The sequence below is a fragment of the Sodiomyces alkalinus genome, assembly GCF_003711515.1.
Source record: "Sodiomyces alkalinus F11 unplaced genomic scaffold SODALscaffold_11, whole genome shotgun sequence".
NCBI classification, from domain to species: domain Eukaryota; kingdom Fungi; phylum Ascomycota; class Sordariomycetes; order Glomerellales; family Plectosphaerellaceae; genus Sodiomyces; species Sodiomyces alkalinus.
The window spans coordinates 1190295-1217740 of record NW_021167089.1 but is presented as its reverse complement, the minus strand read 5'-3'; the positions used below and the strand labels follow the sequence as shown (position 1 = coordinate 1217740).

Below are 27446 nucleotides of genomic sequence, written 5' to 3'. Positions count from 1 at the left end.
CCCCCCAATATTATCACGGAAGTCTCCCCCACACTCAACCCCTCCATTATTCCACATTGGGCCGTGCCGAGTCTTTCGACTCCGGCGACCCCAGCATTGCATCACGAGATCAACCAATTCCTTCATTCCTCCCCGCCCTTCTTCCCGTCATGTTTTTAGCATACGCTTATTATTGATCTATCACACCCCAGTTGTCAACGACAGTGGCGTTTACCTACCGGTACGTACTAGTATCCGCCTTCCGCATGGCGCGCTTGGGGAACGTTTTTAGCCTCGCACATTGTGCTGACATGTTCACGTGCAGCCGTCTCCGACAGAAGAAAAAAGGCTGTGGCCCAAGACGTTTCTGCCGTCGGGGCGCACCTCGACCGACACCCGCCACAGCGGCGTGGGCGAGATTGAGCCCTTTTCCATCTCGCGCGAGTCGTTTGACTCATACCGGCGATCTTTTGTATGCCGCCGATGACTGGCACAGACTTGCTTGCGGTTGGGACATGATCAGACGGATCAGGGACGCTGACCGGATTTGGCAGGACGTATCAGCGCGCTCACCCGTGACAAACCACGACGTCCTTCCCCGGCAATCTCTCGATTCGGCTCGGTTCCCCCGGTTCCCGCGGACCACCTTCCACCGTAGCACGGTGGGAGAGCAGCCGACGGTGGAGGAATCGGGGTTCGAAGAAGTAGGACTGCACGACGAACAGGGCAGCAAGCAGCAGCAGCAGCAGCAGCAGCACCCGTCGCCAAATCCGCAGGCGCAAACGCAAACGCAACGCAGACGGGGCCTGTTCGCGCGCTTTGGCGACTCTGGCGGACACGGACATGACAACCGCGATCAGCCGCCGGCGACGCCAACCACCGGCAACCCCGTGTCGCGGTTTCTCATGACGGGGCGCAAGCGGGCCCAGAGCGGACAAGGGTCGGAGCTGGGCACGATGGAGCGGCCCCATACAGCGGAAGCAGATGGGCAAGAAGTGCGTTAAACGAGCAGAGGCTACATAGATTTGGGACTCGTGTGTAGAATTCGTGAGTCGACGGCCGGGAAAGAACAGGAAGCACTGCGGAGAGGGACGCGCATTGGTTATGAAATAATGGGCTTGGGACTTTCTTTTTTCTTCTTTTTTTTTTTTTTTTTTTTTTTTTTATTGATACCCCGCGTAAGAGGATGTAGTTCCCTCTTATCTCACACCCCCGGACCGGACGCCCTCCCTACTTATTTATTTAGTATATCCATCTATACGGTATACTTGTCCCTCACGGTTCGCATGAAGCATTGGACAGAGAGAGGGGCACCCCCCGGATTGGATGAATCGAGGTCATTGAATTGTTCGACATGCCCAGCAACGAAGGGAGGGAGCCCCGGATCCGGAGGATGGTGTCCACGAGTGTATATGTATATATATATATATCCTGCGAGGTCACGGACGACTTTCCATAATGATAATGAGATATGGCATTCAACTGTGATCCGGCGATTAAGTAGAAAGAATGAGAAGTAAAGGTAGGTAACTAGAACGCGGTATGCTTGGGAGGACAGAAAGGTCAACTGTTGACTGGCGATATCGGAGATATTGAAGAGAGGAGATGAAATTGGCGGGGTTCTAGGTAGAGAGGGGCAATGGAGACAGAGAAGAAGATAACCTAGGTACAGTACATCGGAAGAACGATGAATCGAAGCATGTGCTGACTCGGAGTATCTTCCTAACAAATATGCATACCTCGTACAACGGTCCAGTCTAGGTCTCTTAGGGGGGAATGATGCCATCGGCGCCATGTGGAAGCATCCCCACGTTCTAGCGTTCGAAGGGCGTGGCGCATATTACGGGGCATAGGAGTCACCTACTACACTGTCGAGTACCTTAGTGTACAAGCTATTTATTACCTGAAGACACCGACCCGATCAACACATCAACACATCAACACAACAACCCAACACGACATCGTGTATGCAATTTCTGCTTCAAGTTTGTTCTATCAAATCTTTACCGAGCAAGCATTCCGTTATTACTCATTACCGGTTGTAGAACAAAAGAACCATGACCGACTCCGCCGGATCTGAAACCGGCAATGGAAAGGCTTCGGCCTCGAGCCTCGAAACCTCCATCTCCCGGCTCGCGCTCGGCAACAGAAAGGACCTTAAGGATCTCGCGCTGTCGTCCCGCACTGTTCATGCCGATGACTATATCAGCTCTCACCGTGCCATCGCCCCGGCTCTTCATGTGTCTACCACTTTCGACTACAGCCGCAACCCGGACGAGCTTACCGCCTGGGAGAACCGTGATGTGCGGGTTTTCTTTTCTTTCTTTTTTCTTCTTTTTTTCTTCTTCGGTTTCCCCCTTTTCCATATGACATGTCATCCATATTAATGCATCGTGTTGTTTTTAGCCTAACGCTCCCCTGGACTCGCACATCTACTCGCGAGATTCCGCCCCGAACACGACCCGTCTCGAGGCCATCCTGAGCTCCATCCTCAATGGGCCGTCCCTGACCTACGCCTCGGGCCTCGCCGCTTTCCATGCCATGCTCGTCCGGCTCAACCCGCGCCGCATCGCCATCGGCGACGGCTATCACGGCTGCCACGGCGTAGCCGCCATCATGGCGCGACTCACCGGGCTGGAGATCCTCACCCTCGACGAGGCCGACCTCGCCAAGCTCCAGCGCGGCGACGTTCTCCACGTGGAAACACCGCTCAACCCCACGGGCGAGGCGCGCGACCTCGCCCACTACGCCTCCGTGGCTCGTGCCAAGGGCGCCTTCCTCACCGTCGACGCCACCTTTGCGCCCCCGCCGTTGCAGGACCCGTTCGAGCTCGGGGCCGACGTCGTCATGCACTCCGGCACCAAGTACTTCGGCGGCCACTCCGACATGCTATGCGGCGTGCTGGCCGTGGCGCCCGCCCGCGCGGCCGAGAGGGAGGAGAACGGGAACCCGCTCGCGGGGATCCTCGGCATCGAGAAGCTGCGCGAGGACCGCCTCCTCCTCGGCGGCGTCATGGGCAGCCTGGAAGGGTGGCTGGGTCTCCGGTCGCTGCGCACGCTGGAGCTCCGCGTGCGCCGGCAGGCGGAGACGGCGACGCGGCTCGTGGCCTGGCTGGCGGGCGCGTCGGCACGAAAAAACGGGAGCAGCGTGGTGGCGGCCGTGGTGGACCGCGTGTCCCACGCCAGCCTGCAGGAGGGCGCGGCGGACGAGTCGAGCTGGTTGCGGCGTCAGATGCCCGGCGGGTTCGGCCCCGTCTTCGCCCTTTACATGCGCACTCGGGACCAGGCGAGGCGGCTGCCTTCCAAGCTGGCGCTGTTCCACCATGCTACCAGCCTCGGAGGCGTCGAGAGCCTTGTGGAGTGGCGTCGGATGACGGACCCCCGGTGCGACGAGTGCCTCATTCGTGTGAGTATTGGTGTCGAGGCGTGGGAGGACCTCCGTGATGATCTACTGCAGGGTTTCGAGGCCCTGGCGGCCGAGAATGACAAGACCACTGAAGGGCCGAAGGATGATCTCCGCGGGGCTCTAGTTCGGTGAAGGCATGCGGATTAGTCGACCGTAGAAGGTGGGACAGAGGATAGATAGGTACCTTAGATAATGTGGAAATGCGGTGATCGACAGCCTGTTCCTCCATGATGCTTTGAGCCGCGACTTCTCCGCTCATGCTTTCTTCACCACGTATAAGTTCTTCGATTTTTCCGTACCTACATCGTGTAGTCTACCTTACCTAGGTAGGTACTTCTAACAAGTACAACGTCTGGTGTTTCTGGCCTAAGGTATTATTAAGGAGGAAGTCAAAAGGTTCACAAAGCATGGAGCGGAGAACAATGCTCGGGGTATCTAAGTATCTCCCCAGAAGTGCATGGCAGTTACCTCATTCGGATAAGGACGTTGGGACAACAACCAATCAGAGGCCGCAAGTAGGGTTTTACGAGGACAGCCGGAGTTGCGGCTGGGGATGCATGCAGGGAATGGCAAGATCATTGCGTCAATTGGTGACAACTACCCGCGGTCTTTACGCAGTACAACGACAGTGGTCAATAGGAACAACAGGAGGAAGCGAGACAAAGAGGCGAGAAGAAGAAGGGGAGCCCAAGGTAGCGGGGCGGGAAACAGTACCGAGGGGAGGGCGAAAATAAGGCAAGCACAGACAACCGCCAATAGTCGATAGGGAAGGGGCGCCCGAGCAAGAAATGGGGATGGGAAAGAGCTTCCCTAGTGATGTGCGTCCCAGGGACTCGAATCTCGATAAGTTAGATCGTTCCTTCCCATTCTCTTTCCTCTACGACTACAGCCGCAACTTCCTCATCTGTCAGATGCCTACAGCCACCTTATCGGGGTGTGACTTACGCCATTTCTGTAGACGGATAGGGTACTTCCGACCGATGTATCCATATTAATTTCCCCTCCTTTTACTTTATAGTTAGATATTTCCGCAGAGTATCTTTTACTCTTCTTTAATATATATATATATCTTTTGCGCACCTTATTTATATACTAATAGTTATAAGCCTGGCGTTCTAATAAATAAAGCTATTCCGATAGATCCTATAGCTTTAAGGCAGTTAAAATAGTCTTAAGTCTATAGCGGTTAGTTTAGTATTATTAGCTACGTCTGCCTGCTTTATTATAACCGTTATTCCGTTATTTCATTATTTAAATCGCTTAATCGCTTAACCTCTTAATCGTTCTATCGCTCCTTATTTAATCGGTCTATTATAGTCGGTTTCGATAGTTTATTTCCCTATAGTCCTAGTTAGTTAGACGATAGCCTTAAATACGGCGTTACCCACGATAGCCTATACGATCCTTACCTTACTAAAAGAATAGCGTTATTAGATTAAGGCTATTATACAGATAGCCTACGCTAACCAGGTCTTTAACCTTATTAATCTAGACCTCGAGGAATCTAAACGTCCTCCTTAGCTTAAATCCTCGGAACCTCTATAATTAGTGGAAGACGAAGAGAAAGCCTAGGATCGTTAGTTTAAGCTATAGCAGGTTAAGGAGAATAAGTGGTAGTAATAGTAATATAGCCTAGCTACTCTTCACGACTATATCGCGAAGATAGTTAATCCTAACCTTAAAGATTAGTACTCGGGGAAGAAGGAGGTTAAAGATATCCTGATTACCTTAAAAGACTATCTTAAGCCTACTAACGCTGCCTAGAAGTCCTTAGTTAAGAAGAGATACGAAGAGTATATATAAAATATACGGAGGATACCCTATAAGCGCTGGCTTTAGGACTTTATAACGCTATACCGAGATTCGAAAATCTATAGCGTTAGATCTAATACTAACGAGGATTAACTTAATACGTTTTTTAGGGCTATCGGTATTATAGCTCCCGAGTAATTAAAGGTATGATTTATAAGGGTTTTAACGTAAGAGGCGGAAGACTAACCTACTATTAAAAAGGTTATAAAGGAATATACGGTTTAATTACGCTATAGTTATTTTTATAGGCTTAAAAGGAAGCCTATATCGTTATCGTTTTATACGGCGATATTTCTAAGAAAGGATAAAGATAGTAGATAGTAGCCTACTAATTAAGGAGGTTAGTAGTAATAGGGAAAAAAGGGTTCTTCGGCACCTCGGGAATATATCTACGATTACGTTAAGATAGGAAGAGCTAAACGCTATTACTTTCCGTGGAGTAGCTGCCCGAACATTAATCCGACGCACTGCTAAAAGGGCTTTACGCCTATAAAGGAGGTAGTGGAATGCTACGACCGCGTTATTAAGAGCTAGAGTGCTTCTAAGTAAAAGAAGTTTAGGGAGTATATTAAAAAGGATATCGATAAGGCAAAAAATAAGGTAAAAGAGACTAAAGCTAAGTCACTAGAGAAAGATTAGTCTAAGGAAGTATCTAATTTCGTTAATAATAAGGAAAAGGATTCTAACAATAGCTCTTACGATATATATTTTACCTCTAATTTTATAGGTAAAGAGGTAGTATTAAATACCTCTTTAGCCTCGCCGTCGGTTTTCTCGCTCCTATAGACTAAAAAGGTGGTTAGTAACGACCTCTTTAACTAGTTATTAATCGATTCGGGGTCCTTAAGGCATATAACTAATTAACGCCACCTACTTAAGGACTTCTAGCCTACTACCACTATCGTCAGATTTTATATAGGTAGCGGCACCTTTAATCCAGTAAAGGGGTACGGCACGCTACGTTTTTAGGTTAAAGATACTAAAGGTTATGCCTATACCCTTATATTAAAGAATATAGCGTTTATAGATAGATATCCTATAACACTACTTACTACACGCAGGTTATAAAAGGATTAGACCGCTATTTTTATAACTGGCAGAGATATCTTAGTAATAGACCGATATACCTGCCTACCGTTAATTAACGTTAACGGCTAATATACCCTTAAAGTAACCGAGGGCACGCTATAACGATTATAGTAGCAGAGCTATTTTAATAGCTTAAGAGAACTAAAGTCTATAAGCGTAGCAGATACCCGTTTATAGTACGAGAGGCTAGGGCACGTAAACCCTTAAGCACTAGCATAGTTATTAAAAGGCTATGTAGGAGGTATCGTGGCTTTAAAAGAAGGAAGAGCGGCACCTTTAGTGGTAGACTATAAGGCTTACGCTATTAGTAAGGTAAAAAGGATAGTATCGCGATGTCCACCTATCTATAGGCTAATAAGGCCTTTTTAGAGGATTAACGTGGACCTGTTTTCTATAGATCCTGCTGCTAACGGTAATAATACTATTACCCTATTCTATAATCCCTACACATATAAAAACGTAACTAGAACGATACTAGGGCATAAATATATACTATCCTTAATAGCTAACTTTGAACTCTTCTTATAAAGGCAGTATAGGCTACTTATTAGTGTGATTAGACACGATGGAGAGAGGACGCTATAGAAGAAGCTAGATAACTAGTCTTTAGATCGTGGTATCCTGCTAGAAAGATCGGCTCCTTATATAGCCGTATAGAACGCTAACGCTAAACGGTATAGGGGTATTATCTTCACTATCGCGAGGGTATTAGCAGATACCTTAGGCTTCTAATAGGATTTATAGCTAGAGATTATTATAGTAGCTATATACTTATATAACCGGATTCCACACAGGGATCTAGGTTAGTAAACCCCTAAGGGAGTATTAAATGCGTGGCTATAAAAAGAGGGTATTATTAGTTTTATAGCCGGAACTAATCTCTTAATTTCTTGCCTAAAGAGGTATAGTTATAAGGCATACGCGTTAACTACTAACTACCTACGAAGTCGCCGTAAGAACGAGAAGCTAGCGCCGAGAGCGTATATCGGATATTTAATCGGCTTTAAGGGCATTAATATCTTTCGGATTTTAGTTCCTTAATTAGGGGATAGAATCCTACGTATAAGGGACGTTATTTTTAACGAGTTAGTCCTTTATAAAAATGGAGAGAAAGAGCCTAATATGCCTATACCTATATAGCTTTTCGATAACCTTAATCTACCGTTAGATTAAGGTATTCACGACCCTTTTAGAGTTATAATAGATATCGTCGATTTCGGTATACCTATAGTAACGCTGCAGAACTCTATAAGGGAGGCTTTATAGAAAGAAAGGCACCGTTAATAGCAACCTTAATCGTTAAGATCTAGGGGGGTGGCCGGCGGTAGTAGTAAAGGATTAAAAACCACTACTAACGTAAAAACCACCGAAAACGCCTCTAAAAACTAATAGGTTACTAACTAAGAGGTATCACGTGGAACGGCTACCACGGCCGCGGCAGGTACGGTGCCTGCCGTTATACCTACTATTACTTTACCCTCTTTAATAGCTATTTTACCCTCCTCTTTAATAATAGCACTAAAAGCACTAATTTTACCCTCTTTAATAACCTCTTCATCTTTAAGGCCTACTTATACGCCCTTTTCGCCACCTCCTAATAATCCTCCAGTTGAACGCAGTGATTAAGAGGAATCTAAAGATACTAGCGGTTCTTCCTTAGGATCTTCCTCCACCTTAGAGGAGGCTATAGGCGAGGCTACCGACGATACTATCGGGATAGGATTACTATCACCCAACTAATCTGTTCTTAAAAAGACCACTACCACTACTACTACTCCTTAATCCTCTAATCCATAAGCAGCAACCCTATCTTTAGCAGCTAAGTCTAATCCTACTACTACTACTACTATTACGGCCTATTAACTAACCTCTTATTCGCCTGCTTTAGCTTTAACGCCTACTCCTATAGGGCGGCCTGCTTATAATCGCCGACCTCCTTCCAGATATAACGATTACGTCTCCTACTACACCTTTAAGAAGCCGAAAAAGCCGCTACTACGCCGCGAGATACCTAAGGAACCGTTAAATTAGTCTTAGATACTAAAGAGCCCCTATAAGCTATAATAGCTTAGAGCAGCCGTATAAGAGGTGGATACACTTAGGTTAATAGGCACCTTTAAAGCAGTAGAGCAGCCCTAGGGTGGGTAACGTGCCTTAGACCTTAAATAGGTCTTTAAGTATAAGGTTAACCCGTCAGGGTACGTTAGTAAGTTTAAGGCGAGGTTATACGTGCGAGGAGATTAATAGCCTAAAAATCACCTTAACGCCTACGCCTGTACCCTCGCCGGCAGGACCTTTAGGTCGTTAATAGCTATTACTGCATATTTTAATCTAAAGACACGTTAGCTTAATACCGTTAACGCCTTCACTAACGCTACCCTTAACGAAGAGATTTACGTTAAGGATCCACCTAGCTAGCCGCTACTTTAAGTAGTAAAAGGCATAAAGAGCGACGAGGACCTTAAGGCTATCTTAAAGCTATCGCGACTACCCTTGCGCGGTATATAACGCCTACGTAGGGCGTTATATAGCCTATATCGCTCCCCTAAGCTATAGCACGAATAACTCTCTTCCGTTTTAGGTAAGTACGACCTAAAGTAACTAACTAAAGACGATTACGTCTTTAAAAGCAAAGAACTAATCGTCTTCTTCTACTTGGACGATATTATTCTAATCTATAGGAAGGAATATTAATCTACTACTAATTCTCTTATATAACGGATATAGTAGTACTTTTAAGTAAAGGACCTTAGCCCACTTAAGTAGTTCCTAGGGATTAGAGTGGTTCGCGACCGCTAATAATATCGGCTATAGCTTTCCCTCGAGAACTATATCACCGAAAAGATTAAGGTGTTATAGGTAGATTATAGTAGGCGTAGGGTTAAAAGCCCTTTTCCTTTTCCTAATATTTTATAACCTATAACCAAGCAGGCCTCTATAGATTTAATCCACCTATATCTACGAAAAGTCGGCTCTATTAACTACGCCGCCTATTAAATAAGGCCTAATATCTTTAAAGCCGCTTCGAGGCTTACGGAATTTAACACTAACCCGTTAAAATAGTATCACGATACCATAGACAGGTATTTAAAGTACCTCGCCTCCACTAAGTCCTTATACCTTTACTTTAGACCACGTAATAACTACCTATAGCACGCACTTTACTATACTTTTAACGTAGCCTTTAAGGATAACTGTAAGACTCAGTATAATTCCTAAGGCTATACTATATTATTATTCGGTGGCCCTATAGGCTAAAAGGTAAATAAGCAAATAAGCGTTATAACCTCTAGTACTAAAGCCGAGCTTATAGCCCTTTCTACTATTACTAGGTAGTATATCGCGATTAGACGATTAATACGCGACCTAACCTTAACCTTTAAAAATAAGCCTTTAACAATATACTACGATAACAACTTAATAAGGATCCTTTTAGAGGCATTACGCCTTTAGGTTATATCTAGATTAAAGTATCTAGATATCCACGCCCTTGAGATCCGATAGGTCGTTTAATAGAAGAAGGTCCTAATCGCCTAAATCTCGACCTAAGAGATAGTCAGCGATAGGCTAACTAAGGTACTTCCCCCGTAGAAATATAAGGCGTTTATATATCTGCTAGGGATAGAGGTCCTAAGCTAGGGGGCTTAAGGCAATTTATAAAAGGCGCGGTGCTAAGTTTATAATCTATAGCCTAGATTAACCGTTATTTTAGTGCCCTTTAGATTGTTATTTAGGCACCCGTTTTTAATATAGTTTTAGGGTTAATTTAGCCACCTGTTTTTACACGTTTTTAACGTTTTTAGTTATAAAAAGAGCGCGCTTTTTAATAAGTCGTTTAACTGTTAGATTGATATCTAGGCCTCTATTTTACTCTAGATTTACGGCTTTAATTAAGCAGAATAGTCAGGATTAATCCTGCAGTTCCAGGGGGGTGTGTTAGATGCCTATAGCCATCTTATCGGGGTGTGACTTACGCTATTTCTGTAGACGGATAGGGTACTTCCGACCGATGTATCCATATTAATTTCCCCTCCTTTTACTTCATAGTTAGACATTTCCGCAGAGTATCTTTTACTCTTCTTCAATGCACACACACATTGTCGCGTCAAAAGGCACTTGAATGATTAACTTAGTAGAGCAGAAATCTCGTGTGTCTGTATTATGTCAAGTTACATCTGGGAGAGTCTCTTATGCCCTTAATTTGGGTGGTGAAGACTCTGTTATGGGTACCAAGTCATTTGGATCCCATCCGGTCTTTTCCGGTATCCGCCCCTGTCATATCCGAAGCCCTTAGTCATGGCGTGGATCCCCCCTGGATCCCCTATGGACCACGTCGTGGTCCGTGTGCCCATGCGACACACATCTTTTGCGTACCTTATTTATATGCTGACATCATCTCTTATGCCCTACATTTACACTACCTAGGTACCTTAGGTACCTAGGTATCCGGAACCCATCTACCTTATGGTACTTTACCTCCGCCTACCTTGGTACGGCACCGTTGGCCAACTTACTCGCTCACTCATCGATATCGTCATCTGGGAGGATATCTAACGTTGTAACTTGCCCTAAGATAACTCTCATCCCCTCATCCCCTCTACATGGACATATCGACACCCTTCGTTCATCTCTCCCCTGTCATCTGGTAGACTGACACTGGAGAAACCTACTTCTATCTCTTTGCCGCCGCAGTCTCATCTCACATTCTTCCTCCCTATATGACCGAGAAAGCAGGAGCCCGTTGTTCCCTGTGTACAACGTGTATCCGACACGCCCACGATCCGAGGTTAAGGCACATTCAAAGAGATGCCCGGGCGTTAGGGTAGCGAGGGACATGTCACATCCCTTCAACAACAACAACAACCAGCAACGATGGGCCTGTTCAGTAAATCCAAGGCAAACCTCAAGAAAAACTCGAACGACCACGCAACATCACCAGCCCCTCCGCGTCCTCTTCCGGGACAGCAGTACACGAACTCGAATCCCACGACCCAGATGCGCACTCAGACTCAGAGCCCTTCGAACTGGACACAGCAACAAGGAAACGGTCAAGTTGTAGGCCACAGCCACCATCATTCTCCTCAACAGCCCGCGCCTGTAGGATTCCAAACGGGATACCGACCACAACAAGCGCACCCACAGCTACCATCGCAGCCGCACCAGCACCACCAGTACCAACAGCAACAACAGCAACAGCAACAGCAACAGCAGCCCATCGTGGTAAATCAATACTACTTCGTCCCGCCGCCGCCACAACCCTCGCCACACCACTTGGAACAACACTCACTGCAGCCGGGTACTCCCCCAGCCGGCGCCTCTACCACCCAACTTGTCAAGCCCACCTCGTCTTCCCTGAACCTCAATGCCACTGTGCAGGACTGGTGTAAACATGAGGGCTGGCACCCCCATGCCACCTTACTATTAACCCAGTCTGCCGCTTGTGTCGACCTCATTGCCGACTGTTTCAACAACGTCATGACCAGCATCGACAGAGACCAATACAAGGGTCATGAGAGAGACCTCTTTACCTATCCTTACCGGGCTCTGCCTCCTGTTCCTTCTACTCCTCCTCCTCCTCCTCCTCTTCCGCCGCCTCGTCCTCAGGAGCAGGCCATAGTTCACCACCCTCCCTATCAGGAGGACGCCCAGCCTGACCGGTCCTATGGTAGGGAGAGGAGGCGTCGCCATGAGGGGAAGAAACCGAAGAAGTACCACGCCTATCCAGGGGTCACAGACAGGGGGAAAGATGTCGGTCTTGTCACCTCTGGTGTTGCGGGCAATTGCTTCTCCAAAGTCGAATGCTACGCCAACGCCCGTTTGCCACCTGATCTCCCCCGTCTGCGCCTCCCCGTTGAGAATTGGCGCCTGGTGTGCCTGGCTGCCCAGTACGCGGAACGCGTCTACGATGCTGCCAAAGGCGCCGAGCGCGAGGCCCACGTCTCCGCCGACTTGTTAGCCGGCACCAAGGCCATGGTGATCAAATCTGTCCCCGTGGATGACAAGTCAGCCCTGGTCTTTGCTATCCGGGGCTCTGCGTCGTTTGTGGACTGGGCTGTGAATCTCAAGACGGCCCCGACCACGCCTCGAGGTTTTCTCGACGACGAAGGCAACCTCTGCCATGCCGGCTTCCTTTCCGTCGCCCGCCGCATGGTTCGGCCCGTCGCCGCTCGCCTCCGCCAGCTATTAACCGAGGACCCCTCCCGTGCCGGCCACAGTCTGGTCATCACCGGCCACTCTGCCGGGGGCGCTGTCGCCGCCTTGCTCTACTGTCACATGCTTTCGTCCTCGTCTGCCGCTCGTAGCGAGCTCCGAGAGCTGGCTGGTCGCTTTCGTCGCGTACACTGCGTCATCTTCGGCACACCTCCCGTCAGCTTGCTTCCCCTCGCGACCCCGGACGGGCCCCAGTTTCGAAAGAGCCTGTTCCTGAGCTTCCTCAACGAAGGGGATCCTGTAGCAAGGGCCGATAAGGCATACATCAAAAGCCTCCTCGACTTGCTCGCCACGCCGGCCCCCAAGCTGCCTACCCTCGGGAAGGAGAATAAGAAGGAGGACAAAAGGGCGAGGCGAGCTGCCCCGGTATGGAGGGTGCCCACTTGCACGCTGAGCTCCCCGGGGAGGATCGTGGTGCTGCGTAGCGGGACACCGGAGACCAGGGGCGACAAGCGGACGGTCGGAGACCGATTGAAAGAGGGCGCTGTCGCCCTGACGACGACGGATGAAGGGTTACGAGACGTTATCTGGGGAGACCCCGTGTGTCACGTCATGAGGCTATACGCCGGGCGTGTTGAACGGCTGGCCGTGAAGGCGGTGACAGGGAAGAGGGGAATAAGAGGGCGAGTGTTTGGGCGATGACGACGGTGGGAGTCTTGTTGGGTGTGGTGACGGCGTTTCCATTTTTTTCTTCTTTTTTTCTTTTTTTTTTCTTTCATTTTTGGCATGACATGATACCATTTGACGACCATTTGATTGACGATTTGATTGATTATATATAGTGTCTGTATTTAGACTCAATGGGTCAAACTATTGCGTACTCCTTCTTTTTACCAGATCCTCCGCCAGCGAACTCTCATATCCCGATCGGGGGGCACGGATGCGGCGCCAAAAAAACGGTCGTCCTCCTTCGCCTCGCGGTCGCTCGTGCGGGCGTGACCATTGTGGTCATCATGGTACACCCAGTCGACAAACTCCATGTCAAATCGGGAGACCAGCATCGCCACGGCGAGCATGATTTCCTGCTTTGCAAAGTGGCGTCCGGGGCAGATGGACGGACCGCCTCCGAAGGGGAAGAAATCCGCGCTGCGGGCCGAGGGGACGAATTCGAGACGAGGAGACGAAGAAGTGGGTGAGCGGGCCTCGCGCAGGTGTCGGCCGGGCCAAAATTCGGAGGCAGGTGGGTAATTCGGTTTCCGAGCCCAGACGGCATCGTCGCGGCCCGCTAGGCTGGTCGGGGTTTGGAGCAATGTCCCCGCGGCGACGCTGTAGCCTGCGATGGTGGTCGGGCGGAGGGCTTGCCGCGTCACGTATATGGCAACATGGAGGCGCAGGACTTCGGTGTAGACAGCTTGCAGTAAAGGCAGGGACACGAGTTTCTTAAGGTCGAACTGGCGGCGGCTGGGACGAGAATGGTTGCCTCTTCCTCCTCCTCCTCTCGGCTGGGGCCCCTCCTCGCCCATGCCCTCCTCCCCATGGTCATGGATCAGAGCCGTGTTCGCCTCCTCCCGCACGGCGGCGAATAAATCCGGCCTTTTGACCAGTTCGAAGAGCGCCCAGGCGGTCAGCGGGATAGTGTTGGAGTTGATGCCCAGAACGTGAGTGTTGAGCGTGCCTGCCTGGCCGCGGCGCGAAACCCCGATGTCGCGGACGAACGTCTGCGCGAGGCGCGTGAAGCGGTTTCCAAAAATAGGTTCCCAATCTGGATCTTCCTCTTTCTCGTTCCTTCCCTCTCTCTCCTTCTTCTTGGCATCCCACTGTTTGAACGCCTCGTCGAGGAAATCAGCCACGTCGTCGTGAAAAGCGTTACGCACCCGTACGGGTTCCGGGTCAAGAAACCGAGGGAGCCCCCACACCAGACGCAGGCCGACGGAATCAAACTCCCAAAACCGCTTCACGTAGTTGGGCACCCGGCGCAGGACTTCGGTCCCGGAGAGGGACGCCACGGCGGCGGTGCCCATCTCGTGCTTCAGGAAGGCGAAGATCCGGACATCTTCGACCCAGTCGCCCCCGAGAGGTTGGGTCTCTTCTATCGCGGCGGAGAAGAAGCGTGTAAAGGTCCTGGCGAGGGTGGCGGTCACCTCGGGACGGGCGATGAATTCGTGGATCTCGGCCTGGCGGTACCAAAGCCTTTTGCTGTTGTCGTCGTCGTCTGTTCTCGGGATACGGCGTCGCCCTGTGCGATCGGCCTTGAAGCCGGCCACATCCGACTTGGACATGCCGCGCAGGTTCTCTAGAATGAGGAGCAGGAATCTCTCCGCCGATACGTCCTGTGAACGGAAGAGTGATTGGACCTGAGCGGATCCCGTCACGAGGGTTACAGGGATGGGACCCAGGTGGAAGGTTGCCAGATTGGTGCGAGACAGCGTTTTTCTAGGTGGCGGTTTACAACATAACGTTAGACTTGACTGCCCTTCCCTCATGGGCTGTCTGGTGAGAACTCACGCAGCACGTTCAAGAAAAGCCTTAGGGCGTGTGATATACGCGATGGCGTTGGAGATGAATGGGATCGTCTCAGGGATCGCAGGGGGTGCGTTCCATTTCTGGTTCCTCTTCGTTGTTGACACTCCTACGTCTTCTGTATCGGACTCCCTTCCCTGACCCTTCGCTTTCCCTCCTCTTATCCATATCACAAGGGAAAACAATATCGCGGCAACCAGTAGGAGGAGAAGGAGGACGCTTCTAGCAACACTGATCCCGTCGTCTGGGCCCTTGTACATATTCATGTGTCGATTTACCGTCTCGAAGACCATATCCGCCAGAGACGGCGCCTTGTCATCGCCGCTCTGCTGCGTCGAGGGCATCGCCACTGAGAGAGGAGCAGGATATCAGGGAGAACCAGGGAGACGAGATCTAGTCTTTGCTACAGAGTGTGCAAAAGGGCCACTGCCACTCCATGAGGAGACGAAGCAGTTGATGTCATGGGATAGATCGACCGGGGAAAAAGAAGGGCAGCAAGTGGACGGGGAAAAGGGGAGGGGAGGGGGGATGAATGCAAATGTACTAGGCATACCCGGAATTGCTGCTCCCATGTTCATTCATCCTTCCTCCCACCCGCCTGTTATCATCATAACGGCATGTAGAGAGACTTGTTGTTGGCATGACCCCGTGGGTGTAAATCTGTCGTCTTCGCGTCCTGCAGAGACAGGGGTCGGAGGAGTCTCGGCGAAGAATGCAGATAGAAGATGGTGGATAACTTGGCGAATCACCCACTGGTAAGGGCTGCAAGATGCATGCAAGTAAGGTCGAAGCTGACCGTTGGTGCTCCTCTCTGACCGTCCGTCCTGCGGCCAAGCCACAGACCCGAACAGCCCCCATCCATCTCCATCTGCTTCTTCGCCCGTCCCATGACCCTCTTCCCCTCCCTCTTTATCGATCTGCCTTGGTTAAGTGTCTGGTAAACCTCGTGTCCGATTAAGAGCTGTATATTCGTACACTGCCTTTTATGTTCTGTTGATACAAGGACGCCCCCAACCATTCCCTTTCGCGTGCGCCATCATGCCATATCAGTCTTTCCTCGGCGTTGCCTCTTTGTGAATCTGTAAAACCAAGGCCGAGAAAAAATAATGAAAGAAGGGGAGACAAAAAAGAATACTCGTCTGGCTTCACCAAAACAAGGAAAGGTCTATAAGCCCCATTCCAACCCAGGCTTTGGCCCAGCCCAACAGACTCTCTTGCTTTTTTCGCCTCCCCGAAACCACACAAAATAACCTCAACCCACGAGTCTAAAGGCCGCCGTCATTCAACACCCAAGGGGGGGAACCAACAATCATCTGTCTAGTCACACTCGTGATGATTATTCCATCCCCTCTCCCATAACATATTAAGACAACAACAAAAAAAGAAAATGTGCTTCGCCTATCGTACGTTGGCGTTGTTGGCGTATGGACCTGGGGCAGAAGAAAAGAACCAAAAGTAAAATAAGAAAAAGAAACCACCCCCCCCCAAATCCCCGCGAGATGCTCGCTTATCCCCAAATTCTTGTTATATTCGTCAACCCATCTCGCCATCGGCCACGGCCAGCCGCTGCTTCAGGGTCTTGGCCTTCTTCCCGCCAGTCGCCGTGGTGCGTCGCTTCTTTGGCCCCTTGCCGTCTAGTTCTACCACTGGCGTGGCGGTGCCCGAGGCGCCCTTGTCGTCAAAATGACCTTCGCCTGTTGAACGCGTCATGTTAGCACCATACATACCCCGGAGAGAGAATATTGCGTGAATGGGAATTTTCCACATACCTTCGTGATACATGTCGTCCAGGCTGACACCGCCTTCGCCGCCCGTGCGTTTGCGCTTGCCACCCTTCTTCTTCAGCTGCTTGTCGTACTCGCCGCTTTCCAAGAGCTCCTTCTCGCGCCGTTCGATCATCTCGGCCTGTTCGTCGTCGGCGAGCCACATGGCAATGTCGCGGTTGCGGTTCTCCGGCGCCCGCCGGCCCGAAAAGTCCACACTGGCGCCTCCGCCCTGGATGACCACCCGCTGCACTTCCTCCTTCTGCAGCGCGCGTTTGCGGATCCGCTCCTCGATCGTCCCACGCGTGATCAACCGGTACACCGTCACTTGTCTCGTCTGTCCCAGTCGGTGAGCTCGGTCCATGGCCTGCGAATCGATCGTCGGGTTCCAATCCGAGTCGTAGAAGATGACCGTGTCGGCCGACGTCAGGTTGATGCCCAAGCCGCCCGCACGCGTCGACAGCAGGAAGACGAAGATGTCCGGCCGTGTCTGGAAGTCGTGCACCGTATCTCGGCGGTCCTCGAGCTTGGTCGACCCGTCGAGCCGGCAGTACTTGTAGTTGCGGTACGTCAAGTACTCCTCCATCAGATCGATCATGCGCGTCATCTGGAAGTACAGCAGCACGCGGTGTCCCTCGTTCTTGAGCTTGAACAACAGCCGGTCCAGCACCGCCAGCTTGCCGCTGTCCGTCACGAACCGTCGCATAGACGGTACCACGATGTTGGTGAGCTTCGTCCTCTCGTTGTCCGGAGCAGGCAGCATCGCCGCCGGGGGGTACTGCTCCCGTGCCACCTTCTGCATCACGAGCGCCCTCTCCTCCACCGGCGTGGGGCCGAAGAGCGCCTTACGCATCGGGATATTGAACAAGATGTTGTCGAGTTCTCTCTTGGTGCCCTGACTGCGGCAGCTGACTTCGATCGGCGGCGCCGAAGCCCTAGGTCGTGCCGCCAACTCGAGACGGCCGAGACCCGAGTCGTCATACTTCTCCCGCGACACTCTCATGAGGTGCGCAAGGACGCCCTGTTCCGTAACCTCGGCCAAGGCCTGCTTATCGTTCCGGGCCGTGATCTGCAGCAACGCGTGTGCTGGCGTGTAGCCCTGATCCCCCGGCTCGTCATATACGACGCCAAAACGTCCGAGAGGCCGTTGCTTGTCCTGGGCCAGGGATACCGACCGCGCGAATATGTCCTGGTGACCCGCCTTGTAGACTTCGGCGGCGCTGCTATCGGCGAAGCGCAGCCATGAGAAGGCTCCCGTGCCTGCCGTGCTCTCTTGGACGTTGTCCGGAGACCAGACGTTGAGCAGGTGTTGCATGTACTTACCCCGCCACCCGGCCTTGTCATTGTCATTGCCGGCCCGGTATAGTCGACCGCCTTCCTGCCACACGAGGCGTGGCAGCTCGAATTCGATCAGGTTGCGGGTCGAGTAGCCGACAGTGACATTGTTGCCTTCGCGCACGAACGAGGCCGTCTCGGCGAAATAGCCGAAGGAAAATGGCGACGTGGTGTCGGCGCGCTCGAACAAGTCCGGGTGGTTGCATACCTTCCGGAACTGCATGACGAGGTTCATCAGCGTGCCAGAGTCGTTGTCGTCTCCCGTCGTGGCCTTTTCGATAAGATCCATGATACTGATCTGGTTCCGCAGGTTGCTGTAATACGCCCTCTGTCGGTACGTCAGGTCGCAGAAGACGTCCTTTTCAATCTTGTCGCCGAGTTCCTTCTGCACGTGCTTCTTCACGCGACGCAGCATGAAAGGCTTGAGGATCATGTGCAGCCTCTTGAGCTGATCCTCGTTGAGCTTCGTGTTGCTCTGCGCGTGCGACTCGATGTCCTTGGAGAACCACTCGCTGAACTCGTCGTGCGAGTCGAACAGGGACGGCATGATGAAGTGGAGAAGTGCCCACAGCTCTTGCATGTTGTTCTGGATGGGCGTACCCGTGAGGAGCAGGCGATTGCGGCAGTGGAAATTGAGCAGGCTTTTCCACCGCGAGCTCTGCGAGCTCTTGATGGCCTGGGCCTCGTCGAGGATCATGTACTGCCACCGCATCTTCTGGAAGTAGGCCACGTCCGACACTACCAGCTGGTACGATGTGACGCAGACGTGAAACGACGCGTCCTTCCGGTACGTCGTGTGCTTCCGGTCCCAGAACTTGCGGAGCACCTTGCGGTCGCCGGCCGATCCCCAGTATGGCAGGATCTTGAATTCGGGGACGAACTTGCGGATTTCCTGCTCCCAGTTGTGCAGGGTTGAGGCTGGGGCCACCACCAGGAAGGGGCCCCAAATGTCGTACTTCTCGGCCAGATACGCCATGACGGAGATGGACTGGACCGTCTTGCCGAGACCCATCTCGTCGGCGAGGATGCCGTTGATGCCTTGCTCGTACAGGTTGGCGAGCCAGTTCAGGCCCTTGAGCTGGTACTCCTTGAGCTGGGCGTTGATAAGCTTGGGCTGCTCAATGTCGACCTCGCCGAGGCCGGTCGGGTTCTGGAAGTTCATCTCGCCTTCCTCGTCCAAGTCGGCGTCGTTGTTGTTGTTGAACTCGCGCGCCTTCCTCTGGGCCTCGGCAATGGCGTTCTGGGCGTTGGCCATGGCCGCCTCGCGCAGCGCCGTTTCGTCCTCGGCGTCAAAGTCGAGGTTCTCAAAATTGGTCACCCTCCCGCCGACCCCGGTCGGTTCCTGGACGTCGAGCTGGCGGTTCCGCTCGGTCTCTTGCGTGTTCTCGGCGGCGATTTCGGGGTTATCGGTGCTCCGCTCAACCTCGGCCGTCCTGATCTTCTTGCCGATGAAGTGCGAGTACAGCTCCGTCTGCGAGATGAGGAAGTTGAGCTTCCTCTTCTGGCGCGCGGCTTCGCGGTCGGCCTCTTCCTTGCGGGCGTTCTCCAGCTCCTGCTTCTCGGCGGCCTTGCGCAGGTCGCGCTCTTCCCGTTCGTTACGCTTCCAGAAAGTCATCATGTCGCGCATGACGCGCTTGGCACGGGCCTGCTGGTCCTTCGTGCCCTTGTTGGTGCGTAGTTGCCAACGCTTGGCCTCCTTGGATGCGAGAATGGCCGTCTTCTTAAGGTTCGACGATTTGATCTGATACGACTCGGCGGCCAGCTTGAAGGTCTTACTCACGTCCTTCCGGGCCAGGTCCCGCCAGATCTGGTCGTAAATCTGGTTGTAGCCCTTGGTCAGGAATCGGGCCTCGTTGCTGGGCGGCTCCTCGACCTTCTTTTCCTTTTCCTTCTCTTTGGGTTCTTTCGGCTGCTTGTTCTCCTTGTCACCCTCGGCGGCGTTCTTGTCCTTACGATCCTTATCTTTGTCCTTGTCTTTCTCCTTGTCCTTGTCCTTGTCCTTGTCCTTGTCTTTGCTGTCCTTGTCCTTCGACTTGGACTTGCTGATCTTGATGCGGATCTTGGACTCCTCCTTGCTGGGCAGTTCCTCGCCAGCGTCCAATGCGGCTTGGGCGGCCTCGGCGGATTCCTTCTCGGCCTGCTTCTGTTCCTTAGACTTCTTGGGACGGGTGCCACTGCGGCCCTTGCCCTTGGTCTTGGTACCCGAGGGAGTGGTGACGCCGGGCTCCATATCGGAGGCCTGGAAAGTGGACATGGTGCCCCCTTCGAGGTTAAGGTCGATGTTGCGGGCGGGACCCTTGATGCCCTTCTGGAGTATGAGCTTGGTCTGTTGCGCCTTCTTGCTGGCACGTTCCGCGTCGCGGAGGTAACGGGCCTTTTCGCTCTCGTCCTCGGCGAGCCGTGCCTTCTCCAGAGCGGCGTTCTTCGCCTCGATAGTAACGGCCATGGACTTCTCGCGGCGTCTTTTTCTCTGCATATCCTTCTTCCGCTCCTTCTCGGCGTGGACCTCACGCTCCCGGACCTCCTGCAGGGCCTCCTCGAAGTGAATCTCGTCGTATCGTCGCTTGGACAGATCGGCGTGTGCGGCCAAGCGCAGCCCGAAGATGTGCTCAGCAACGTAGTCGCGTCTCTTGGCGTTCTGTCGCGTCTCCGCTTCCTGCATGATGCGACGGCGCTTCTGGCTACGCTGGTAAAAGTAGGCCTCCTCGCGATGCAGATCCGACTCGTCCAACCCGTCAACCTCGGCATCGAGTTGGGCCATCAGGGCCAAGACTCTCTTTTCCTTGTCGGCCGGGAGCACCTTCTGCTTGGGCTGGCCATTGACCTGGCGCTTGACAGGCACACGTGGGGTGGGCGTGTCTCTGGCGGCGTTGGCAGTAGACACACGACGGCTGTTCTTGGGCGTGGCTTCTGCACCCCGAATGTCGGAAGCTCGGGACTTGGATTTCCGGGGCGCCTTCTTCTTTTCCTTGACCACAGGTGTGTCTTCGCGGTCCTGTTTATCTGCCTTTGCCTTTTTCGCCTTGGCAACCGAAATTCGGGGTGTAGGCTCGGGGTCCGGTTCTGTCTCGGTATCAACCTCGCGGCGTCGCTTGACCGCCGGCTCAGGGGCCGGCTCGGGAGCCAGCTCAGGTTCAGGTTCGGAGGCTTTCTCTTGAACCGGAGGAGGTGATGGTTTCCGCGGTGGCTGGGTCACAGGTTCGGAGTTAGACAGGATATTGGAGAAGGACATGGGATCGGCCGCACGACTCTGCAAATTGAATTACGGTTAGCTTGTGGCACTGCTCGAGACGGGAACCTCTAAAAATAATGGGTATCTTACGCTGGACGAGGGGGGAGGAGGCGCAGGGGCCTTCAGCGGCGAATCGGTATGGGCGTGTGACATTTGGGGCAACACATGAGGCGTTGTAGTATTGGACGACACGTGACGTATTCCGGGAGAGGCCGTGTGTCTCGTGCTAGGAGAAGCCAAATGAGAAATCTGTGGTCTGTTCGAAGGACTGAGAGAGCCCTGTGCAGTCGGACGCGCGTGCGAGTGTGAATGGGGGCTGCGGGGAACAAAGGTCGAAGCGGCCGACACCGGCGAGGTGTAGTTCCCGTTGGTGTAGTACGAATGATTCTGGGTTTGTTGATGGTCAGCTGGCGGTGGGGGCTGCGAATAATTGTAGGGGTCGCGAGGCTGTTTTGGCGACAAGAGGAAGATGGGATATTAGCAGGCCGTACGCAAGGACGATGGGGTGGCGTTACTGAAAAATGGCCCGATGTCGTGATGTAGGAAAGACGAGCATGAGTAGACAGAATAAAAATGAAGGGTTGTAAAAGAACTGTTTTATATCAAAGGAGAAAAAGCGGATTGCCGGGGGGAGTTGGTAGAGGAAAGCTCTACCCGAAGGCAGCTGCCTAAGACTCCAAAGGCGATATTGCCGACCTCGATATTTTGGCGATGGTGGTTGTCGCCTCTCTGGCGATGATGGAAATGTGATGGGGCAGCATTCGACTTGTGGTAGGTATCGGAGTACCAGAGAGTAAAGTAAAAATGGAAAACAAGGAAATGGGAAAAAACGGGGGCGGAAAAGTAGGGTAATGGGGTTTGATGAAGCAAGGGAGCTCGGACGATGTTGGAGTTTGAGCCCAAAAGCACGAGATGCCAAGAGTTGCGAAGGTGATGCGAGCAGGAAAGGGGGGCTAAAGGAAGAAGAAAAAAATGGAGAGGGAGAAGTTTCTTTTAGGTAGATAGTGGTCAATGAGGGAAAGATGATACTAATAATGGTCTAAGAGATGATGAATGGAGCTTGGAGCTTTGGTGCGTGTCTTGTGTTCATTGAAGTTTTTCTGGCGTTCTGGGGGGGAAGGACGGAACAACAAAAAAAAAAAAAGGGGGGGGGATCCAAAATGATCCCGAACCTACAAATTCTAACACTTCTTCTCCTCGGATTGAAGCCTAAGGGGGGGAAAAGGGGGAAAGGATTTATGGCTAGGCAGATACGAGCAGAAACAAATAATTGAATAATGGCCAAACAAGGGAAGAGGGCAAAAGGAGAAGGACAGAAGAGAGAGATACTGCGTACCTTGGGAGGCGATGGCTGACTCGACGCAGCATATCGAGAACCCGCATCCGACACCTTCCTCTCCCTCGTGGAGTCCGTCAATGGGTCGTAGTAACTACTTGTAGCCGGCTTCGGCTTGGATTCGGGAGGAGGGTAGTATGCACCACTGGGAGGATGAAGTGGCGACAGCGGAGGACCCTGGAGAGGGCCTGACGACGATGTCGCTGAGGACGCCCCCCCAAAGGGATTCTGGTTCGGGTTGGGAGGTGATAGCACCGACTGAGGTTGCGTTCGGGGAGGCGGGGGAGATCGGTGGTGATGGTGGTGACGGTGGTGGTGGTGGTGATGATGATGCGGGCGAGAAGGTGGATGATTGGAGTGACTGGAGTGATGAACTGTTGTCGCTGTTGCTGCTGCGGCTGCTGCTTGGTTGTCACTCGGTGTCTGAGGCGACGAGTAATGCCCGTGTCCGTGTACGTGTTGTCCGTGTCCCTGCCCTTGCCCTTGGGAGTGGGTGTGGCCATGGGTCTGCGTGTGGTGAGCATGTTGGAACTCGGACCGGGGAGGCGACCGTAGACTGAAGCTGGCGTGTCGCGATGGCGGTGCCGACGACTGCGAGGGCGGTGGTGCAATAATAGAGCTTAGGTCGTGGCGGTGGCGTCGGCTCTCCCCATTATGGTGGTCGCGGTCGCGGTCGCGTTGGTCGTAGTCGTAGTCGTAGTCTCGCCGACGCTCGCCGTCATCTCCGCCGCCGGGTTGCCGCAGGGGAGCTTGCAGCACCGTCGAGCGGAAGTCCTTGGGATGTTCCATCTCGATCTCGGATCTCGATCCCCAAGGAAGAGCGTAGCAGGTCAGTTCGATATACCAGGATGTGGCCAGTGATGTGGCCAGAGACCAGGAATGCCCGATCAGGTGGATAGATAAACGACCACTTGAGATTCCCGCTTCGCCTGGCTCCGGAACACAAGAAAAGAAAAAGGCGAGCCTCGACTACGAAGTATCATCGACGGTCCAGCTAGATATGGCGGAGTTGACGTGTTGAACGAAATGAAGGTAGCACGAATCCAGCCTTGGGTTGCCCCAAGAGCTCGAAGAGAGGTCGGAGCGTGCAAGGCCTGCAGGGCCCGAAAATTTGTCTTGACGAAAGTCCGTCCCTTGCTCGTGATCTTGCTCTTTTTGTTCTCGTTCCCCTTGTCGGTCTTTTTTTTCTTTTCCTCTTCTTCCTCTTTCCTCTGGTTGGTAATGTATTGTTGTGACGACAGACAAAGGTCGGCTAGGGACTCAATCCCGTATCGTACGTAATCCTTTCGTCTCGTAGACACAGCCAGATATGACGTGACACTGAAAAAGAAAGGCAGTCGTGGTTGTTATTGATCTCTTAAAATCCGGTGGCTGCTGCTTGGTCGGGGAATCGCGACATGGGTCGGCGGTTGTGATATGTGTACCGTCCGTCGATTGACGAGAAGTGGAAGACGGATGACAAGATGGAGAGACAGGAAATAAGAACGGCTTGTGGCGGCCGGAGATGCGATTCAAACGGATCCCAATCCGACGCGTGCGCGTTGAGAGACAATACCGAGAGGTGAGCGATGACTGTCGGTTCGCCGAATTAGAGACAAGCGTGGCACCAAATGTCCACGATAATGTACCGATATACTGCGGCTCTGCTATTATTAGAGTGATGAGCGATGGACGTTGTGCGTTGAGACAAAATGTATGCAAGGTGGCAACTGTTGATGGGAAAGCAGGAGGGGAGGATAGGAAAAGTGGACAAGGAGAGGAAAATTACAGAAGGAAAGAGATGGAAGGATGGTTGTTGATGGGGGTTGGAGGGGAGAGAAGGCCGAGACCAAATTTGGTTGAGTGATGAAGGGGAAAGGCGACGGGATAGGGCACGGGGTCTATCAGGCTGTTCGGCACTGGAGACTGGGGATAGGGAATGGGCCCTTAATACCTTAGTAGTGTGAGGGTAGACTTTCGTGTGGTGGAGGATGCGGAAGTGGAGGATGGAGAGGTAATGAGAACGATGCGTTACGAGATGCGGGCCGGGGTGGAAGAGATGAGAAGAAGTTGAAGAACGATTCCGTGTCTTGAGTCGAGACGCAGAGTGAGAGGGGAAAAAGAGATATTATGTTATGTTGCGGGGGGCTAGGTCTTTTTTTCCCTTCCCCCTGACCCTTTCCGTATCCCTTTTTGCCCGTTCACTTTTTGTTCCGTCACGTTCTTCAGTCAATCCACTCTACCTATCCGTACTTCGTACACATTTTCATGCCGACGAGAAGCTGCAGGTGGTTGTTGTTGTAGGTACGGAGTACGTACAGGAAGTAGGTAGCCTCCCTCCCCCGTGTGGCAGCTGCCAATTAGGAAATACTTCGTACCTGCTACCCTGCTTTCATCCAATACAATTACAAGACAATGGCAGGGGGGTATTTCAAAGTGGATCCTCGACCCACATCAGCCGGTGCTTCGTCACTCCACTATCCTCTCTCTAGGCCATAACCCGGCAAGTCGAGGTTGCCAAGCTTCATTCAATCCTTCTTCTCCGGCTGGCTGGCGCCACGATCCGCTTATTACCCTCCCAAGTCAGCAGCGACATAATTCGATTTTTCGCATACCCAAAACACCCCATAAGTCGCCACAACCAACAGCGCAACCAATAATAAATTCCCGGCACCAAAGTATCACGATATTATGTTTCCTTGTAATAAGACAACTTCGTCTGTCAAAAAGAAACCCAAAAATTGAATTGAACCGGCTATCTTTAGGCGCCTGCCTGCGGCTATTCCCTTATCGCCGACCCATCAATGCTGGTATTCATCCACTCCTCAGGCTGAGCAGCTACCCTAGGTCGTCCGCTCGATCGTGAGGCTCGTGAGAGCGTATTACTTATTACTGGCCCCGTAGATAGGGAAAGGTTGGAGATTGGCACGCCTCCCCCTACTTTTTGGTAATTCAAAATCGCCACAAGAACATGCCGAAGACTCGGATATGCGTTATGTGAATGTCTGGTTGATCCACTGGTATCACTGCCCCTTCCACCTATCTGGGACCATCGGGACAGGATCACTTCGGATGGTGTATTTATCCAACTCCGATGCTCCTGTGTTTGTCGAAGGAACCCCTTTATTAATCTCCCACAAGGTATTACGTACATCGCCAGAAATCAAGAGGACGCTTGTTATTGATTCATATAGCGTTGGATCGTCGCGGATAGTAGAATTCAATTTCTTTGCTGCAGGTGTCCTGAAGCCACAAGTCGTCTAGATCATGGTTATGACACTGATCCGCTATAATCGTCCCAAACCTGCCAAAACTTTTCCTCCATACAATACGAGCGGTGAGTGGGCATCCCGTCTTCCGGGCGCGTTTTGCATTCCACCATTGAGTCGACCCACGAGCGGCGTAAATCCAGCGTTGCGACGGGGACCTTTGGATCAGTTCCCCCCGCTTTCCCTTCCCGTGAGAACGTCGACGGGCGATAATGAATCTACGATCTACAACGGCCTCGACGAGTGGTTTATACGCCATATCAATGGGGGAATAAATCGGTGGAGGCATATAAATGATGGAACATGTACAGAGTATGGATATAGCTTCATGCTTGGTCGGGTGCGACTTTTGTCATCAATTCCTTCGTACGACGCAGTATTACCGGTACAAAGTAGGGCCGGCCCAGCCACCGACCCATCCACTTTCTTCAATTTCGCTTAGCGTCATGAACCTCCCGAAATCGCCGCCATCAATGAACGAAACGTATTCAACTTTGTACCTGTACGATGTAGATAAGCCCGCCCGTGAGCCCAACTTTTTTTTACACGTACTACTCTCCCTCCCTCAGAGGCGGCACGCGTTAATTGGCTCAGAGGGGCAGTAAGAAAGAGAGAATGCCGATGTTTGCAGACAGTTCGGACCACATGATGAAAGGACAAGCCCAGTCGGCATCGCAACTATAACGATGTATGCTTCTTTTCTTCTTCGCAGAAGAACCGGTAAACTTGCATCGCGTCTACTCCGTTTCTGAGCTGCAAACAATGATAGGGTTGAGTTCTTCAACAGGACCATGTCCGTTTCCAGGTCATCGAGGAGAAGACCGCAAAATGCTTTCCGTGACAGGAAAACGCCCTGGAAGAGAGTTTCTTATTAGCAGTAACCAATCATCCGCTTCTGAATAAACTCAAATAACAATATTAACCAAGATGCGTGACTCGTACAAATGCCCCTGTAGGAAAACTTCATTGAATGGCATCCATACAGGCAATGCTGACTGACCTCCAGAACTACAGCACGATCCGATCTGCCAGTCAAGAATGGCTTCATGGATTTCATGCTAGATATCATGCAGTAATACTAGCAGCAGGCAGGATCATTGCCATCGCCACATCCATGTGCGTTCATAATCTATTCGTTACTGGCATAACAAGGTGAAGTGTAAAAGGAAGAGGCTCGTCCCAAAAAAATATGTAAGCAAGACCCTTCAGCAACAGTGTTCTGCCAAAGCAGTCGGTCCATTTTCAGGGACCAAGATCACACACGGCCACCCTATCAAAAGAACAGAGAGAACTGTATCATCACTTCCGCCATCCTCATGGAGTGTTGGGAATAGGAGTTAAAATAACAAAAGAAACAAAATTCTATCCTTGACGAAATGCCTTCTCATATAGTGATGCCAGCGCCCTTCAGAGCATCCCGTGTCATGTCCGGGGCCTCTCAGTCTCGCGGCCTGCCAGCATGTCCTATGCAGTCCACCATAAGCTCTCTATCGTTACTGTTCTACTCAGCCTCTGATACTCTGAAAACCCTCATCATCATGAAAGGGGTAAAGGCATACCAGCCAGTGGTCCACCTC

The 27446-nt window shown here is 51.8% G+C and overlaps 7 protein-coding genes across 7 annotated transcripts in view; 4 read left to right on the top strand and 3 right to left on the bottom strand.

Moving 5' to 3' along the window:
• Positions 1-1104, top strand: part of SODALDRAFT_328944 (hypothetical protein) — a 1642-nt gene extending 538 nt beyond the window's left edge. Inside the window, exons 2-4 of the mRNA XM_028610810.1 lie at positions 192-220; positions 305-451; positions 534-1104. Coding sequence (XP_028463385.1) covers positions 192-220; positions 305-451; positions 534-983 — 626 coding nt within the window. The 3' untranslated portion in view covers positions 984-1104. The remainder of the gene's footprint in view (positions 1-191; positions 221-304; positions 452-533) is intronic.
• A 1235-nt stretch (positions 1105-2339) lies between these two features.
• Positions 2340-3599, top strand: SODALDRAFT_328943 (PLP-dependent transferase). Its single transcript, XM_028610809.1, has one exon. It carries the CDS (start codon positions 2521-2523, stop codon positions 3514-3516), a length of 996 nt encoding a protein of 331 aa, XP_028463384.1. The 5' UTR covers positions 2340-2520; the 3' UTR covers positions 3517-3599.
• Positions 3600-10836: 7237 nt separating this feature from the next.
• Positions 10837-13626, top strand: SODALDRAFT_328940 (alpha/beta-hydrolase). Its single transcript, XM_028610808.1, has one exon. It carries the CDS (start codon positions 11158-11160, stop codon positions 13135-13137), a length of 1980 nt encoding a protein of 659 aa, XP_028463383.1. The 5' UTR covers positions 10837-11157; the 3' UTR covers positions 13138-13626.
• SODALDRAFT_70088 (cytochrome P450) lies at positions 13232-15398 on the bottom strand. The gene is made up of 2 exons (XM_028615598.1): positions 14941-15398; positions 13232-14868 (listed from the first exon to the last, which is right to left on the bottom strand). The coding sequence occupies exons 1-2, from the start codon at positions 15297-15299 to the stop codon at positions 13326-13328; spliced, it is 1902 nt and encodes a 633-aa protein (XP_028463382.1). The 5' UTR covers positions 15300-15398; the 3' UTR covers positions 13232-13325.
• Positions 15399-16488: 1090 nt separating this feature from the next.
• Positions 16489-23410, bottom strand: SODALDRAFT_337521 (hypothetical protein; the record flags this gene model as incomplete). The annotated part of the gene is made up of 7 exons (XM_028612702.1): positions 16489-16649; positions 16725-19653; positions 19684-19803; positions 19834-21303; positions 21376-21732; positions 22622-22849; positions 22997-23410. 7 exons carry the CDS (start codon positions 23408-23410, stop codon positions 16489-16491), a joined length of 5679 nt encoding a protein of 1892 aa, XP_028463381.1.
• Positions 23411-25710: 2300 nt separating this feature from the next.
• On the top strand, positions 25711-26373 carry SODALDRAFT_70021 (hypothetical protein). Its single transcript, XM_028615596.1, has one exon. The coding sequence runs from the start codon at positions 25868-25870 to the stop codon at positions 26309-26311; it is 444 nt and encodes a 147-aa protein (XP_028463380.1). The 5' UTR covers positions 25711-25867; the 3' UTR covers positions 26312-26373.
• Positions 26374-26744, bottom strand: SODALDRAFT_70022 (hypothetical protein). Its single transcript, XM_028615597.1, has one exon. It carries the CDS (start codon positions 26660-26662, stop codon positions 26435-26437), a length of 228 nt encoding a protein of 75 aa, XP_028463379.1. The 5' UTR covers positions 26663-26744; the 3' UTR covers positions 26374-26434.
• Between the last annotated feature and the right edge of the window lie 702 nt (positions 26745-27446).

Bases quoted from the DNA above. Each gene is read 5' to 3' on its own strand.
- SODALDRAFT_70021 (XM_028615596.1), top strand. From the start codon at position 25,868: ATGGTTATGACACTGATCCGCTATAATCGTCCCAAACCTGCCAAAACT.
- SODALDRAFT_328943 (XM_028610809.1), top strand. From the start codon at position 2,521: ATGCTCGTCCGGCTCAACCCGCGCCGCATCGCCATCGGCGACGGCTAT.
- SODALDRAFT_70088 (XM_028615598.1), bottom strand. From the start codon at position 15,299: ATGCCCTCGACGCAGCAGAGCGGCGATGACAAGGCGCCGTCTCTGGCG. The intron at 14,869-14,940 runs GTGAGTTCTCAC...ACCGCCACCTAG, and splicing joins GCTTTTCTTGAACGTGCTGC to AAAAACGCTGTCTCGCACCA.
- SODALDRAFT_70022 (XM_028615597.1), bottom strand. From the start codon at position 26,662: ATGGTCCTGTTGAAGAACTCAACCCTATCATTGTTTGCAGCTCAGAAA.
- SODALDRAFT_328940 (XM_028610808.1), top strand. From the start codon at position 11,158: ATGGGCCTGTTCAGTAAATCCAAGGCAAACCTCAAGAAAAACTCGAAC.